Raw genomic sequence first — 13,207 nt, 5'->3', positions numbered from 1 at the left:
TGTTTAATGCTTCGTGAACCATTTCTCGACTCCCTCATGCCGTGTGAATAGAGGCAGTATAATCCAGAAAGATACAAAAATGTGATTAGTGAACCTACTCATTATTGATCAAGCATTTCAGACCTGTACCATTCTCTTGGTGTATGCCACACATGCATGTACCTATTTACCTTGAATGTGGTGAATCATTTGACCATATTACAATATTTCATGCAGCATTAAACATCTGAATGTACTTTCAACTCTGTAATGAGGGGTTTGTGCTTTAGATCTCTATGCAGCTGCGGACAGATGTCAGTTCTGTGTGACTGTAGCTGAATGGAGAACTTACCTGTGGTCAGAGAACTACAGTTTGCTGGTTTCACCTGTTAATTTATCACCACATCTGTCCACACACACACACATTTTCAAAAGACACTTACAGCTGCAGTCTTTATGTACAAATATTGGCATACACACCGAACACATGCACAAACAAAACCTTCGCTATCAAACTCTCAGTATTTAAACGATAAAGGTGACCTCTTGCAGCAGGAAGGAGGTCAAAAACAAGCTTTACTCGACACTTTGTGTGCTTGGGATCAAGCCTAAGCTTACTGCACCTTTAGTACAGTGAGGTCTGTTACGTTTGGCACTAAATGCCAGGAAGCAGATCCCTGAGGAGCACCTCTCTCTCCCCAAGCAACGTGTCCCTCTTCAGGCTGGTTCCTTTGTTCACCACTTTTATCTTGATGGCCAGGTTCTTGACCTGAGCGGCGGGCAAGGAGTCGAAGAAAAAGTCCTCGTTGAAAACCGGATTGCGGCTGTTTTTAATAATGTTGCTTCTCTGCTTTTGCTGCTTGCCCGGGTTCAAGTAGAGCGACACGCAGCAGTTGATGCTCTTGGTGTCCACCTGCCTGTCGTACAGGTCGTCGGCGGAAAGCACGCGCACCCTGAGCCGCGCTGACTCCGTGTCGTAGTCTGTGCAGAGTCGCAGCATCCCTTTCTTGTGCAGTTTGACGGTGTGCTGGGTGAGGCGCTCGGCGTTGGCTCCCGATTTGCGCCCGGCGAATGCGGGCGATGGCGGGCATCGGAAGCGACGCTGGATGTTGGGGCTGGTCTCCACCGAGCTACAGTCATCGGTGGAGAGCGAGCTGTGGCGGGCCAGTGAGCGCTTGGCACGCGACACTTTAGCCCGGGTCTCGTGCGTGAACGTTCTTAGGAGCGAGGCGGAACGGGAGAGTAAAGGTGACCCGAAGGGCGATGACTCGGCTGAGGAGCAAGTGTCGCTCTCGCCGCCGCTGAAATACCGGTATGGGTTATTATGTGAGACGTTGCAGGCGCCTGGGTTCAGGTGGTTGCTGTTTGTCTGGGTCTTGCGCTGAGAATTGGGAGACGTGAGCGGGCTAATAGGGTCGCTGTGAAAGAGAGACTCTTTGCGGCGTGTATGAGGGCTCTCCATGAGTGTGGTGAAGCCATAGGACGTCTGCGCTTTGGGTACGTACGGCAGAGACATGGCCGTTTGCGACTGAGGGTCCGCGTTGGTCGTGAGACTGCCTACGTCTCCCGATGCTAAGTCATCCGCGCTCTCGATCTGAATGATGTGGCGGTTGGCAGCCTTGAGAAGGTTCTTGGTGTCTCCTGTCAGCTTGCACATGAGGCGCGGGCTGCGTGAGCCCCCCTGCGGCGTCTTGCAGCAGATGGTCTGCTCAGACGTGGAGGAGTGCAGGCCATTCTTTGGCTTCGTCTCAGGGGTGTCGGCTTCTGGGGGGCAACACACCAACTTCGGTGGGATGAAGAAGTCTGGAATCTTGTCGGGCGTGAGCACGTTGCTGTGTGTGGGTCCTTTGGATTGGTTGTCCCCGGAGTTGCGCTGACGGAGAACGTTGCCCTCCACAGAGCCGCGGATCTTCTCCAGGAGCCACATGGTTGTAGGAAGAACGAAACCCTGACAGTGCACACAAAGAGGAAAAGTTCATACCTGCTACGTTAAGGTTACAGAAGATGACAATAAATAACACAATACAAATATCAGACAGTATCAGGAATAGTTGCTTGGCTATAAGAAGACAGAGCTTTTTCAACTCACACCTACTCAGACTTCTCTTCAGTAGGCGTAGTTGCTATGCACAACACAAACTGGCACCAGTACACCCACAATTATTTTGTACTGTATTGTAGGAACTGGAACTGAGATGGATGTGAACCATCATGATAAAATGCTTTGAAATGTGGCAGGTACTTGCTAAAGTGCAAATGTGTTCAATCCTCTAATTTTTTTTTTTTTTAAAAAGCCATTTTCTCACTCAACCTATGACCTGTCTGATAACCATGCCCGGGTGTTATATAGCACCCTTTAACACATGAACAACCAATGCATGCAATTTTAATCCATACTGTCACTAAGTTGCCATGATTGGGCCCCTGAGCAAGGCCCTTAACTCTACAACCAAAAGTATGTAGATACTGCATCTACTTACTGCATTTAACTATGTTTCTACGCGGTATTTAAAAGCTCCAGCAGCACTGCTGTGTCTGATTCACTCATACCAGCGCAACACACACTAACACACCACCACCATGTCACTGCAGTGCTGAGAATGATCCACCCCCCAAATAATACCTGCTCTGTGGTGGTCCTGTGGGGGTCCTGACCATTAAAGAACAGAGTAAAATGAGGTTAAGAAAGCATGTAGAGAAACAGATGGACCACAGTCAGTAATTGTAGAACTACAAGGTGCTTCTATATGGTAAGTGGAGCTGATAAAATGGACAGTGAGTGTAGAAACAATGAGGTGGTTTTAATGTTATGGCTGACCGGTGTATATGGGGCAAGCCGTAGCCTAGTGGTTAAGGTACTGGACTAGAAATCAGGTCGCTGACCACAGCCAGGTTTCTGCTGTTGGGCCCTTAAGCAAGGCCCTTAACCCTCAATTGCTCAGACTGTATACTGTAACTCTAATGTAAGTCGCTTTGGATAAAGTCATCTGCTAAATGCTGTAAATGTTATACTGTACAATGATAAAATTTGAAATGTGTTCCAGATTGTGATTCCCATTTATCAGTGGGTTATGACTGTAAACAGGAAACTATGGATGTCATGGCAACATCTGGAAGACCAAAGACCAAGGAAACTTATACAGAGAAAGGCTAATTTGTCTTCAAGGCAAAGCAAAACCTCTGCATGACAGCAAAGGACCTCTGGGAATCTTTAGCTGACACAACAGTGGAGGTGCAATGTTCTACTGTGCAGCATTGCTTGCACAAGCACAATCTGCATCATCAGATGGAAACCTTCCCTGTGGCCTCATTACTAACGTCTAAAACCTTAAACAGCAAGCAATAAACCTTAAACCATGAAGTCTAAAACCTTAAACTGTAAGCAATAAACTGTAAAGCATGAAAAAATGCCTACCTAAAAAAAATACAAGCTGAATCTTTCTGAATAACTTTCACAGTCCTATGACCTAAACACCATTGAAAGCTTGTGGGTAGATCATGCTGGACGGCTCAGAACTGACAGCGTTCTGCAGAGAAGCATTGGTGGAATTTCCCAACAGAAGAATAAAAAAAAACTTCAGTCTGCCTATGAAAATCCACCAACCACCAAAACAGACCTGCCATAAATTAGAAGCTGTTTGTTTCTGATCACATGAAGTATAAAAAAGCAGGAACACGGCAGTTAGACACAGCAGTGTGTAAGATTTACGCAGTGGAAAGCTTGCTTGGCTGCAGACAGTAATGTGGTCCAGCAGCTGAAGGACATCACAGGCTGGCTATGAAATGCACGCGCCTCACAAGCTTCAGCCATCAAATGCAAAGAGTTTATTTATACTACGTCATGTATATTCATACTACGTCCTAAATACAAAATGTGTTTTAATCTGATAAATCAAAGCAATATTAGTATTTATTCATTAGTATTAATAGGTTTTGGCATATATATGATTTCATGTTGCACAAATACAGTTTAATTACAAATGTTTAGGCATCTGTAATTAAAATCCATGTTAATTACAAACCTCGTCTAAAGAAACTAAGATGTAAAGCATAACTTCTGCACATTGTAGTGAATTATTTTAATTTTTTTTCATTTATTGGTGGAATAAAACGTGTAAACAAATATTGCATTTTTTCCTCAACAAATTACTATTTTATTAAATATACATTAAAAATAATGTTCATTTATAAATATTATGAATGTTTTGTTGTTCTTAAAGTATCTGACAATGGTGTTCATTTTTATTTCCTAAAATGTAGCTATTTTTTTTAATTTTTATAAATAATCTACCTGTTGATCAGCTTATTGATTGTATTTGAATGACCATATAAGGAGGTACATCAGGCAACAAAAAGTACGTTTGTTGTATATATATATATATATATGATTTCATGTTGCACAAATACAATTTTATTACAAATGTTTATGCACCCCTGGTCAAATGCCATGTTAATTACAAACCTCTTCTAAAGAAACAAACCTGCAAAGCATATTGTCTGCACATTGTAGTGAATTATTTCTATTCATTTCCAGAATTAACCATATTTAAGGTGTAAACAAATGTTGCATGCATTAAAATGATGGAGGTTTGTGTTTGTAAAAAAAAACCAAGGAAAACAATTCCTGTTTCCTTAAAATATATACATTTTAGTGCATAATATCAACTCATTTTCAAAATTTTGCATATCAGGAAAACAGCTTTAATGTAACAGATATTAGGTTTTATGTGCAATAACTTTTTGCCACATTTTTATTCAACTGTACATTAAAATGGCAAAAGTTTGTTCTATGTAGAGCACGTAACTTAACATTAACCATCTAACAAAATCAGTTAAAGATAGACTTTGTACAACACACTTTATCATTAAAATACTCTATTGCTATAATTTGATTATTAAACAGGTATTTTAACATCACTGCGCGCTCAGTTTCCTACCTGTTGATCAGTTTGGAGTAAAGTTGCTCAGAAGTGCAGAACTTCCTCCTGGTGTGTCCGGAATGCAGTAAGGTGCAGAATCGCAGGTGTTGGTTCACTTTTACTCCATGCACATCATCAGTGGAAGAAATTTAACAGGTTCACCTCCTCCGCGCTCAGACTAAATGCCGCGCCGCGCGACTGTTCAGCGCTTTTTATCTTGGCACGCGGCTCCGGCGCGCGCTCGCTGCAGCCAATAGGAGCGCCGGTGGTTGCGCGCGAGGAACTCTGGAAATAACCACCGAGTCCTTGATCAAATCCCAGGATTCCCCGCAGTGCTGTAGCGCCAGAAGTAAGCGAACTGTACCATTTCTTCAAAACTATGGACATTAATACGGAATTGTCTCCCTCCCACACTGCAACTGTAACAGCAGTTATTTTCAGGGAAGATTCTGGAAACATGATTCTGGAGTGTGTCTGTGGGAATTTGTGCTACTTTAGTAAAAAGAGCAGGTGATGTGAGGTCATGCATTAATGCTGGAGGAGAAGGTCTGGCACCCAGTTATGTATTTAAATAAACCTTTCCTGTCTGTTCATACAGACTTACTGTCATCAGAATGACTAAACACTCAAATCTTTAATATACAGTATGCACTTACATAAAAACTAACCTTGCACTTACTGATGTCTACTTGACAAAAATAAGTACATAAACAGTGGCTCTGGACAAGAACGTCTGTTAAATGCTGGTAATGTGAATGTAAATCGCAAAAGTGATAAAAGTGGAATTCTAGTGCCCAGCTCATTCTAGAGCCTCAATCCCAGAGAAGGATAAACTGGAACATCGATTGCAACAACCAACAAAAGAGTGAATGATTTCACAAATACTTCATTTTTTTATTATTATTTTTTTCTATTTATTTACGCATTTTCTCCCATTTTCTCCTGATTTATGTGTCTTCTGGGGATACCTGATTGCCAGCAATTAAATGAATGCATTATGTGATTGATGCCAATGCCAAGAAAATCCTAAAAGCACCATCACACTATAAAACACAGTAGGTAAATCACAAAAAATCTGATAATTGCAATATAATGTACAAAATTCATTTCGTCTGTAAGATATAATAGAGATTATTTTAAAAAAAAAATTCAAATGTTAAGACTCTTAAGTTTCAAAATTCTTAAGTATATTGAAATTTCCATCACGCTCCTCCAATGTTTTCAATATTAAACTGCTGCTGATTTGATGTTTTTACCCTTTATTTTTATTGCACTCGGTTGTCTATTTATACCCCCGACTTTATGACTGAACTTTTCGAATCTAAGAAATTAGCATATGCACATTAAACAAGTCTACACGTTTCCATAGCAACTGCTCAGCCGGTGACCCGCAGGACGGATTCAATTCCTTTACTGATCTGATTCACTGAATTGATCTTTTCTGATGATATTTTGACTCACTGATGTATGGGTGTGTGAAAACTCCCATATATAAACAGGAGGATTTGGCAGCTTTCGACCATGACTTGGGTTTACACTGGCAGCGGCATGACATGAACAAGGCTGGATTTATTTACTTTTTGTAAGGTCTGGAGATGTAGAGCAACAAGGGCAGGAACAGTCGTTGAGAACAAAACAAAATCGAAGACAGTTGATACAAATGAGGGCCGAGGCCGTGTGGCGACAGCCAGCGAATGTCTAGCACGGATGGTATCACTTACTTCTGTGTATAACATAAGACTTTTTTAAATTATAGCATATATTCTCATCTATGTAGAAAATGGATTTACTGCATATAATAATGCTTGGACAAACGTAACAAGGGGGAACATGGAGGACGGGGGGTTCCTGCCATTCTAAAACATTCCTGCCATATCAACAACTGATGGGAACACTGATAAACCCTAACAATATTTAAGTGGAATATGTTCATTTATATATTATTATACATTTTAAGTAGATCGGAATATTGGGGGGGGAGGGGGGGTGCATTATTACGGCATTTAATTGTATAGATTATGGGTAAGTCTGAGTAGCATAAGAACAGCCAGTATGGGCCTGTATAGAGGGTGTTATATAGAGGGCGTTATCTGACTAAGACTGGAAGATTTGCCTGAAATGGTCCAACATTGTGGTTCAGTGGTTCTTCGCCCAATCCAGTTGTGTCCAGTTGAAGCCTACCTCTTTCTTGTTGCTGCTGACAATCCCACCCCTGGTCAAGTAGGGCCGTGGTAGATGCTTCAAGGTACAGCCAGTGAAATAAACTGAGTTGGCTAGTCTATTCAGTTGGTATAGCTAGGAACCAGCTCTTTTAGTTTACACTAACGATTCTTTATTGTGAAGCTTGGTAGGGTTTTTTTTATTGCTTTATCTGTGTATAACATTTATGAACAAAAAAACCCCATCATCCTCTAGTTGTAAGGATTCAAGTGACAAACCATACCAAAAAAATTCAGCAACAGCTGCTATAAATTCACTCAGTAGGTAAGTAAATATGGCATGTAGCAGCAGTTAAAAAACTGCCCCCCATTGCAAGTGTATGGTGCCTGCAAAATCAAAGTGACGTATATTCAGATGGGACTAAATTATCAGGCCACTCTGAGTTCCTTGAATAACAGTGGGTAATTTTGTCTGTAATTTTCACAGGAAACTCGAGAGAAAAACACATACAGTCAGTCGGAAACAAAATCACCATGTAGCACGTAAAAAACTAGAATTACCCTCGACCCCTCAGTAAACGAATCTAAATCTGGCTTTTCTGGAATAGGATATCATATCATAGGACAATAAAAACAGCATCTAAATGGAATCTTTTAGCCTAGCTAGAAAAGATTATTGACTAAGGTCATGTGCACTTTTGCCAACCAGCTACAATGAAGAGCTGAGTGGCATACTCATGGAAACAGTTTGCATAGCTATATATTTAAAAAAAATAAAACATCTTACAATCATATGTAATCACAATGATCAAACAAGTCTCAGATTTATTCACTGGCTTTTAGAAGAACATGACCAGTCTTATATGGCCAGCTATGATCTTTACCAAGACCATGTTTAATACCAAAGGAGTTTAATTCATGACACAAGCAAAATAAACTTCAGTGAACAAACAGACTTTAGAATTAATCTTGCAGAGGCTGTTATGGCTGCAAATAAGGTGACAGGCAGGGTTACTCCATATTAATGCTTATGGTCTTGAATTAATTGGATGAGATTAATTAATTGGTGTATGGTTTACAGGATTATTCCATACCAACGAAGAAGTGCAAGCTTAGAAACAAAGAGATGAATCTGTTCTTTAAGAAATTAAGGAATTTTAAATAAAGATACTCAAAACAGCATTGATATGGCTGATATACCATTTTAACCATGGTACAGTGTTTTAACCTGCTAAACACACTGCATACACAGTAATAAATGTGTAAAGTTTAACCCTACCTCATAACACGGGGATATGGAATTAGTTTGAGCTGCCTAGGTCTGTTTCCCTGGAAACTTGAGAGCTATGGTAACACACATCTTCCGCTTTTAAAAGTGGGGAAAGCTTGTAAAAGTAATCGAAATAAGGAGAGAACGCATTAAGGTTAATAGATGGACAATTCATGTGACGCATGAAATAAAAAACTGGTGGAAACCAGTTAACCATCTATGGAGGGTGAAAGCCTGCCGAGCACTTAGTGCGCTGGTAAAAAATCACCACAGTAAATGTCTTGGTCAGGACAATGAAATAACAGTTATGCTAAATCAGAGGCTGTTTAGATGGAAATGTTTTGCATAATTTGCATGATACTGTTGCATGCTCTTACACAGATTTTTAAACAGTGTTATTTCTCTCTCTCCTCCTGTGATGTTTTGTGTATATGAGGATCAAATTAACCCTGCCGAGGAGTGCGCTCTCATCTGTTGCTATGGGCTTAACATTAAAATGTAATTAACTAATTGCCTAGAGAAGAGTGTGGCATTACTGCGGTGGAGGTGCCGTGATGAGCGCATCTATTCTAATTTCCCATGGCTACCTCTCAACCCCCTGAAAACTGGTAAACATGGCACAGTGCTGCCACCCACACACACTCTCGTGGCCCTGTACAAAAACCAGTTCAATAGAAACCAACCACCAGTGGTGCTGGGTATTAATACAAGCCTGGTTGCTGATTTTATTCTAAAGTATTTGTATTATTTTGATAAATTAGGTCAGAGAGGCACTTCGAAATCACAGCACTACAAATATTGACTGTTTTAGAGGTAAATATCAGGTTAAGACTTATTAAGTCTTAATGTTTCCATTCCAACCAATAACTACAGTTATTATTTGTTTGTGTAGCCAAACCAGTGATTAAATTATTAATTAAAGCTGGAATGAACCCTGTAGAACTGCCTCTGGCCAGTGTATTATTCCTTGTACTGTTTATTAGCAATTACATTGATCAGAAAATTAATAAATGTTGTGCAAGACAACAACTGCTAACCGGGTATGTGCTCCTAAAAAGAGGCTAGTGAGTTAAAAAAATATTTAAACATACCACCAACACTGCTGCACCTGATCAATTCAATCATACCAGTACAACACACGTTACTATGTTATTATCGTGTTAGTTCCATTGCAGTGCTGAGAACTGTCCACCACCCAAATACTGTATCTTCTGGTGCCTTTTGATTAATAAACTGGGTGGGGCAAAGTGTACAGTCTGTACTTGTATACCCACATTCCACTGAATGGTAGGTGTAGCTCAAAAAATAATCAATGAATGTATGTACCAGATAGGTGTACCTAATAAAAGGCTCAGTAAATATACATTGTATAGATCGTACATGTTTTTTTCTAACCAGACCAGACCTGTCTGTGTCTGCCTTTGCACTTAGAGATGGCAGTCACTGCCGGTAACTATTTAAAGAAGTTGAGAAGAAAACCCTGTGATCTAATCGCCGGGTAATGATGAGCCGTGGTTGATTGGCAGGTCATAATGAGAAGTACTCTCTGTGCTTTTACTAAAGCCTGTGTCTGAAAAGCTGTCAGAGGATAGCAGAGAAAGTTCTGCACAAGACCTGAAGGTTCACACCAAGTCGGTTGATGGTACTACATTTAGATGTGGACGTAGTGGTGGTGTTTCTCAGGGTGGCTACAAACCATTTTGTAAGATCTGTTAACCAAAATGTATTTTTTAAAATTGCATTTTACCCCTTTTTTCCCCCCCAATTTAGCGTAGCCAATGCGCTGCTGGGGATCCAAGGAGGCCCCCAATGTGTGTGCAGGCCACCAGTCCCTTCTTATTCACCCATACTTCGGTGGATTTGTACGTGAGGTCGGCTTCGCGTAAGGACAGCCATGCCCCGATCTCTACACTCCTCCATTTTCTGTACAGGCACCCCTGGGCAACCAAGGTCCTTACACAGCATTATTAACCACACCCCTTAGTCCGGTCTTTACCACCCAGCAGACTGAAAAACCAATTTTGTCTGCCACAGGCACTAGCCAATTGTGCCTGCTAGGGGGCGCCCAGCAGACAGCTATACAAAAAGATTTGACTTGACTTGAAAGTCACAGTCAGGTGTCCACATATTTCTGCTGATATAGTGTATCAATCTAGTCATATCCATTTACCTGATTGCATTATGCTTCCTCTCTACTGATGTTGACCTCCACTCCTGACCGAGCAGAGCCGTGACTAAAACACGCCCCCTCCGATTCGTGTGCAGTCGACTGCGTCTTTTCATCTGCATGAGGCGAGTTCATATGTGGATCAGCTTTTGAGCATGGAGAGTCACACCCTGATCCCATTATCCCCCAGCTCCGTCACCCTACCTGCCGGTTACAGGGCTGAGATTTGAACCGAGGAGTTCGAGATGTCATCTCTGGTGTGCTGTGTGTTTTGCCGCCGTGCCACCTAAGCGCCATATGAAATATTTTAATAGCCAACATTTTTTTTATAATACTTGTGCTGAATTGTGAAGTCAAACATCCGCTCCTGTTTAAAGGTTTGACAGAGCATCTTCAATTAGTAGGAACTCCGTAATGGTAAGGTAATTAATCCGTACAGGGTTAATCGGAAGTGCCTGAGAACAGCTAATGGTCGGTACAAATAGTCATTTATTATTCTACCGGGGCTTGTTTCTATATTCAGCCCTCAGGAAAGCCACTTGCGCGGAGAGTTATCCGGCACGAGAATGAAAAGCAGCTGTTAGTTATACAAAAGCCGTCATTTGGTCATGCACAAAACCTGGCTGAGTAACACAATGAATGATTACTGCCTGGCGTTTCTTTACTAGCCTACAGTTATTTCCTTTTTCATCTGTCTGAAATGACGCAATACGGCTCTCACTTTGACAGGTGTCCACTGTTTTGTGACTGGCTTTTAGCCATTTCTGTCCATATAAAAAGGAGGAATGACCGAGGCTGTGTGTCACCCTTCGGAAAGTAGAACAAACTGTGAATTTAATTAACCAGCATTACCATTTTTATAACTCCCGAAAATTTCATTTATATTTACATTTTACATCTAATAATAATTTAGACAAAAACTCGCATGTCTCAAAATCAAATGAGGAGAAAAAATTGTGCAATTGAAATGTACGACTTACTGTTGCAATTTAAGTAGTGACTTTAAAGTAGTGACTCTTTAGAAGGTGGCGACACATTCAAACTTCTCACAGACAGTAACAGAAGGTTAAAATCAAACCTGAGTTTCAGGAGCTGTTCAGAAGGAGGACCACATCCTGCAGCACTGTGCCACACTGCATTAATCTAAAATGTGTCAGAAAATATTTGAGGACCCAACAGAGCAAATGACGCGGCTGTACTTTACTTCATAATACACAGCCAAAAGTACAGTATGTGCACACGCCTCCTAATTTTTTATTTCAGGTGTTTTAGCACCACACTTTTTAATATATTTTTTGTTTATTCTTTTTCTCCCTTTTAGCGCGTCCAATTGCCCGATTGTGTCATGCTTCCTTTCCACCAATGCCAATCCCCGCTCTGATTGAGGAGAATGAAGCTAACCCACGCCCCCTCCGACATCTGGGCAGCGGCCGTATGCATTTTTTTACCTACACTTTGACGAGTGCAATGCGGATCGGCACTGTGTGCAGAGAGACACACCCTGACAGCACTCTTTTCCCGTCTCTGTGCAGGCGCCATCAATCAGCCAGCAGAGGTCGCAGTTGCATTAGTTATAGAGAGAGAGTCCCTTGTCTGGCTTAATATCCCACCCCTATCTGAACAACAGGCCAATCGTTGTTCATGTGGCTGCTCAGCCCAGACGGCAGGCAGAGCTGAGACTCTATACGATGTAGTCAAGATCCCAGCTCTGGTGTACCAGTGTGTGTTTTACCGCTGCACCACCTGAGCGGCTTTTCGTAGCAGTTTTACCACTGCTTCATCCTGGTCGGGGTCATTTAGGCTACAACTGCCCTCAACTGTCCTGGTGGGAAAAAGCTTGGTTTAAAGAAACTCCAGTGTTCTACACAGAGCCCTGACCTCAGCCTCAATGAACAGCTTTGGAATGAACTGGAACAGCAATTGATGCTTTCTTGACCAACACATCAATGCTTTCATCGCCCAGACATACAAATGGCCTTATGACTGAATGAGCACAAATTCCCACAGGACATACTTCCCAGTCTTGTGAGAAGCCTTTTCGGAAGAGAAAAAAAGATCAAATAGAGGCCACTTAATTTAATTACTATCTGTTTTTGAAAGGGGATGTCTGACAAGCTCATGGTCAGGTGTTCAAATACTTTTGGTCACATGTCTGTGTGGACTGTCTCCAGGTATTCCACTTCATTTTCACCTCCCCAAAAACATGCAGAAGCTGGATCGGCAGCTCTAAAGTGGCCTTGGTAGTAAATGAGTAAGTGACAGACTAGATCCAAAGATCTTACAGACTAGGACAGGGGCAATTAAGACCAGCTGATCTACCTTCTGCATGTTTCCGAGAGGTCTCACTACTCAGTTAAACCAGACACATGGAGACACAATGCAAAACCCATTACAGTGACCAGAATCGTGGAACAAATTCAGGTCCAAAAGACCCACATTGCTGTGCAGCACTAACTACCAGCTGTGCCACAGTGCCACCCAGAACTAACATGATTTATGTGCATTCATCAGTACATCACCAGGGCGGAACCCAGTTGCCGTGCAACCTCTTCATCATTACACCGTTGTTACATCGTGTTACATCTTGTCTTAAATTTACACCTTATTTTTAATAGTGATTAAGGGCCGCCTAAATCAAAGGCTTTAAAAACTCCTTCATCTAAAGACTCTCTTGCACCTACCTACATGTGAATGTTGTCTCTTGCCAGACAGT

The 13,207-nt window shown here is 41.6% G+C and overlaps 1 protein-coding gene across 1 annotated transcript; it reads right to left on the bottom strand.

The window, feature by feature from the left end:
* Window positions 1–462: 462 nt before the first annotated feature.
* On the bottom strand, window positions 463–4,992 carry LOC134302793 (C2 calcium-dependent domain-containing protein 4C). Its single transcript, XM_062988001.1, has 2 exons — window positions 4,917–4,992; window positions 463–1,927 (listed from the first exon to the last, which is right to left on the bottom strand). The coding sequence occupies exon 2, from the start codon at window positions 1,904–1,906 to the stop codon at window positions 635–637; it is 1,272 nt and encodes a 423-aa protein (XP_062844071.1). The 5' UTR covers window positions 1,907–1,927; window positions 4,917–4,992; the 3' UTR covers window positions 463–634.
* Window positions 4,993–13,207: the final 8,215 nt, after the last annotated feature.

Source organism: Trichomycterus rosablanca, chromosome 25 (genome assembly GCF_030014385.1).
Source record: "Trichomycterus rosablanca isolate fTriRos1 chromosome 25, fTriRos1.hap1, whole genome shotgun sequence".
In the NCBI taxonomy this organism is placed as follows: Eukaryota; Metazoa; Chordata; class Actinopteri; order Siluriformes; family Trichomycteridae; genus Trichomycterus; species Trichomycterus rosablanca.
Note: the sequence above shows the minus strand (reverse complement) of the source record. Positions and strands in the feature narration are given on the sequence as shown.

What these genes read in the sequence shown, in the direction of transcription:
- LOC134302793 (XM_062988001.1), bottom strand. Translation starts at nt 1,906, where the DNA reads ATGTGGCTCCTGGAGAAGATCCGCGGCTCTGTGGAGGGCAACGTTCTC.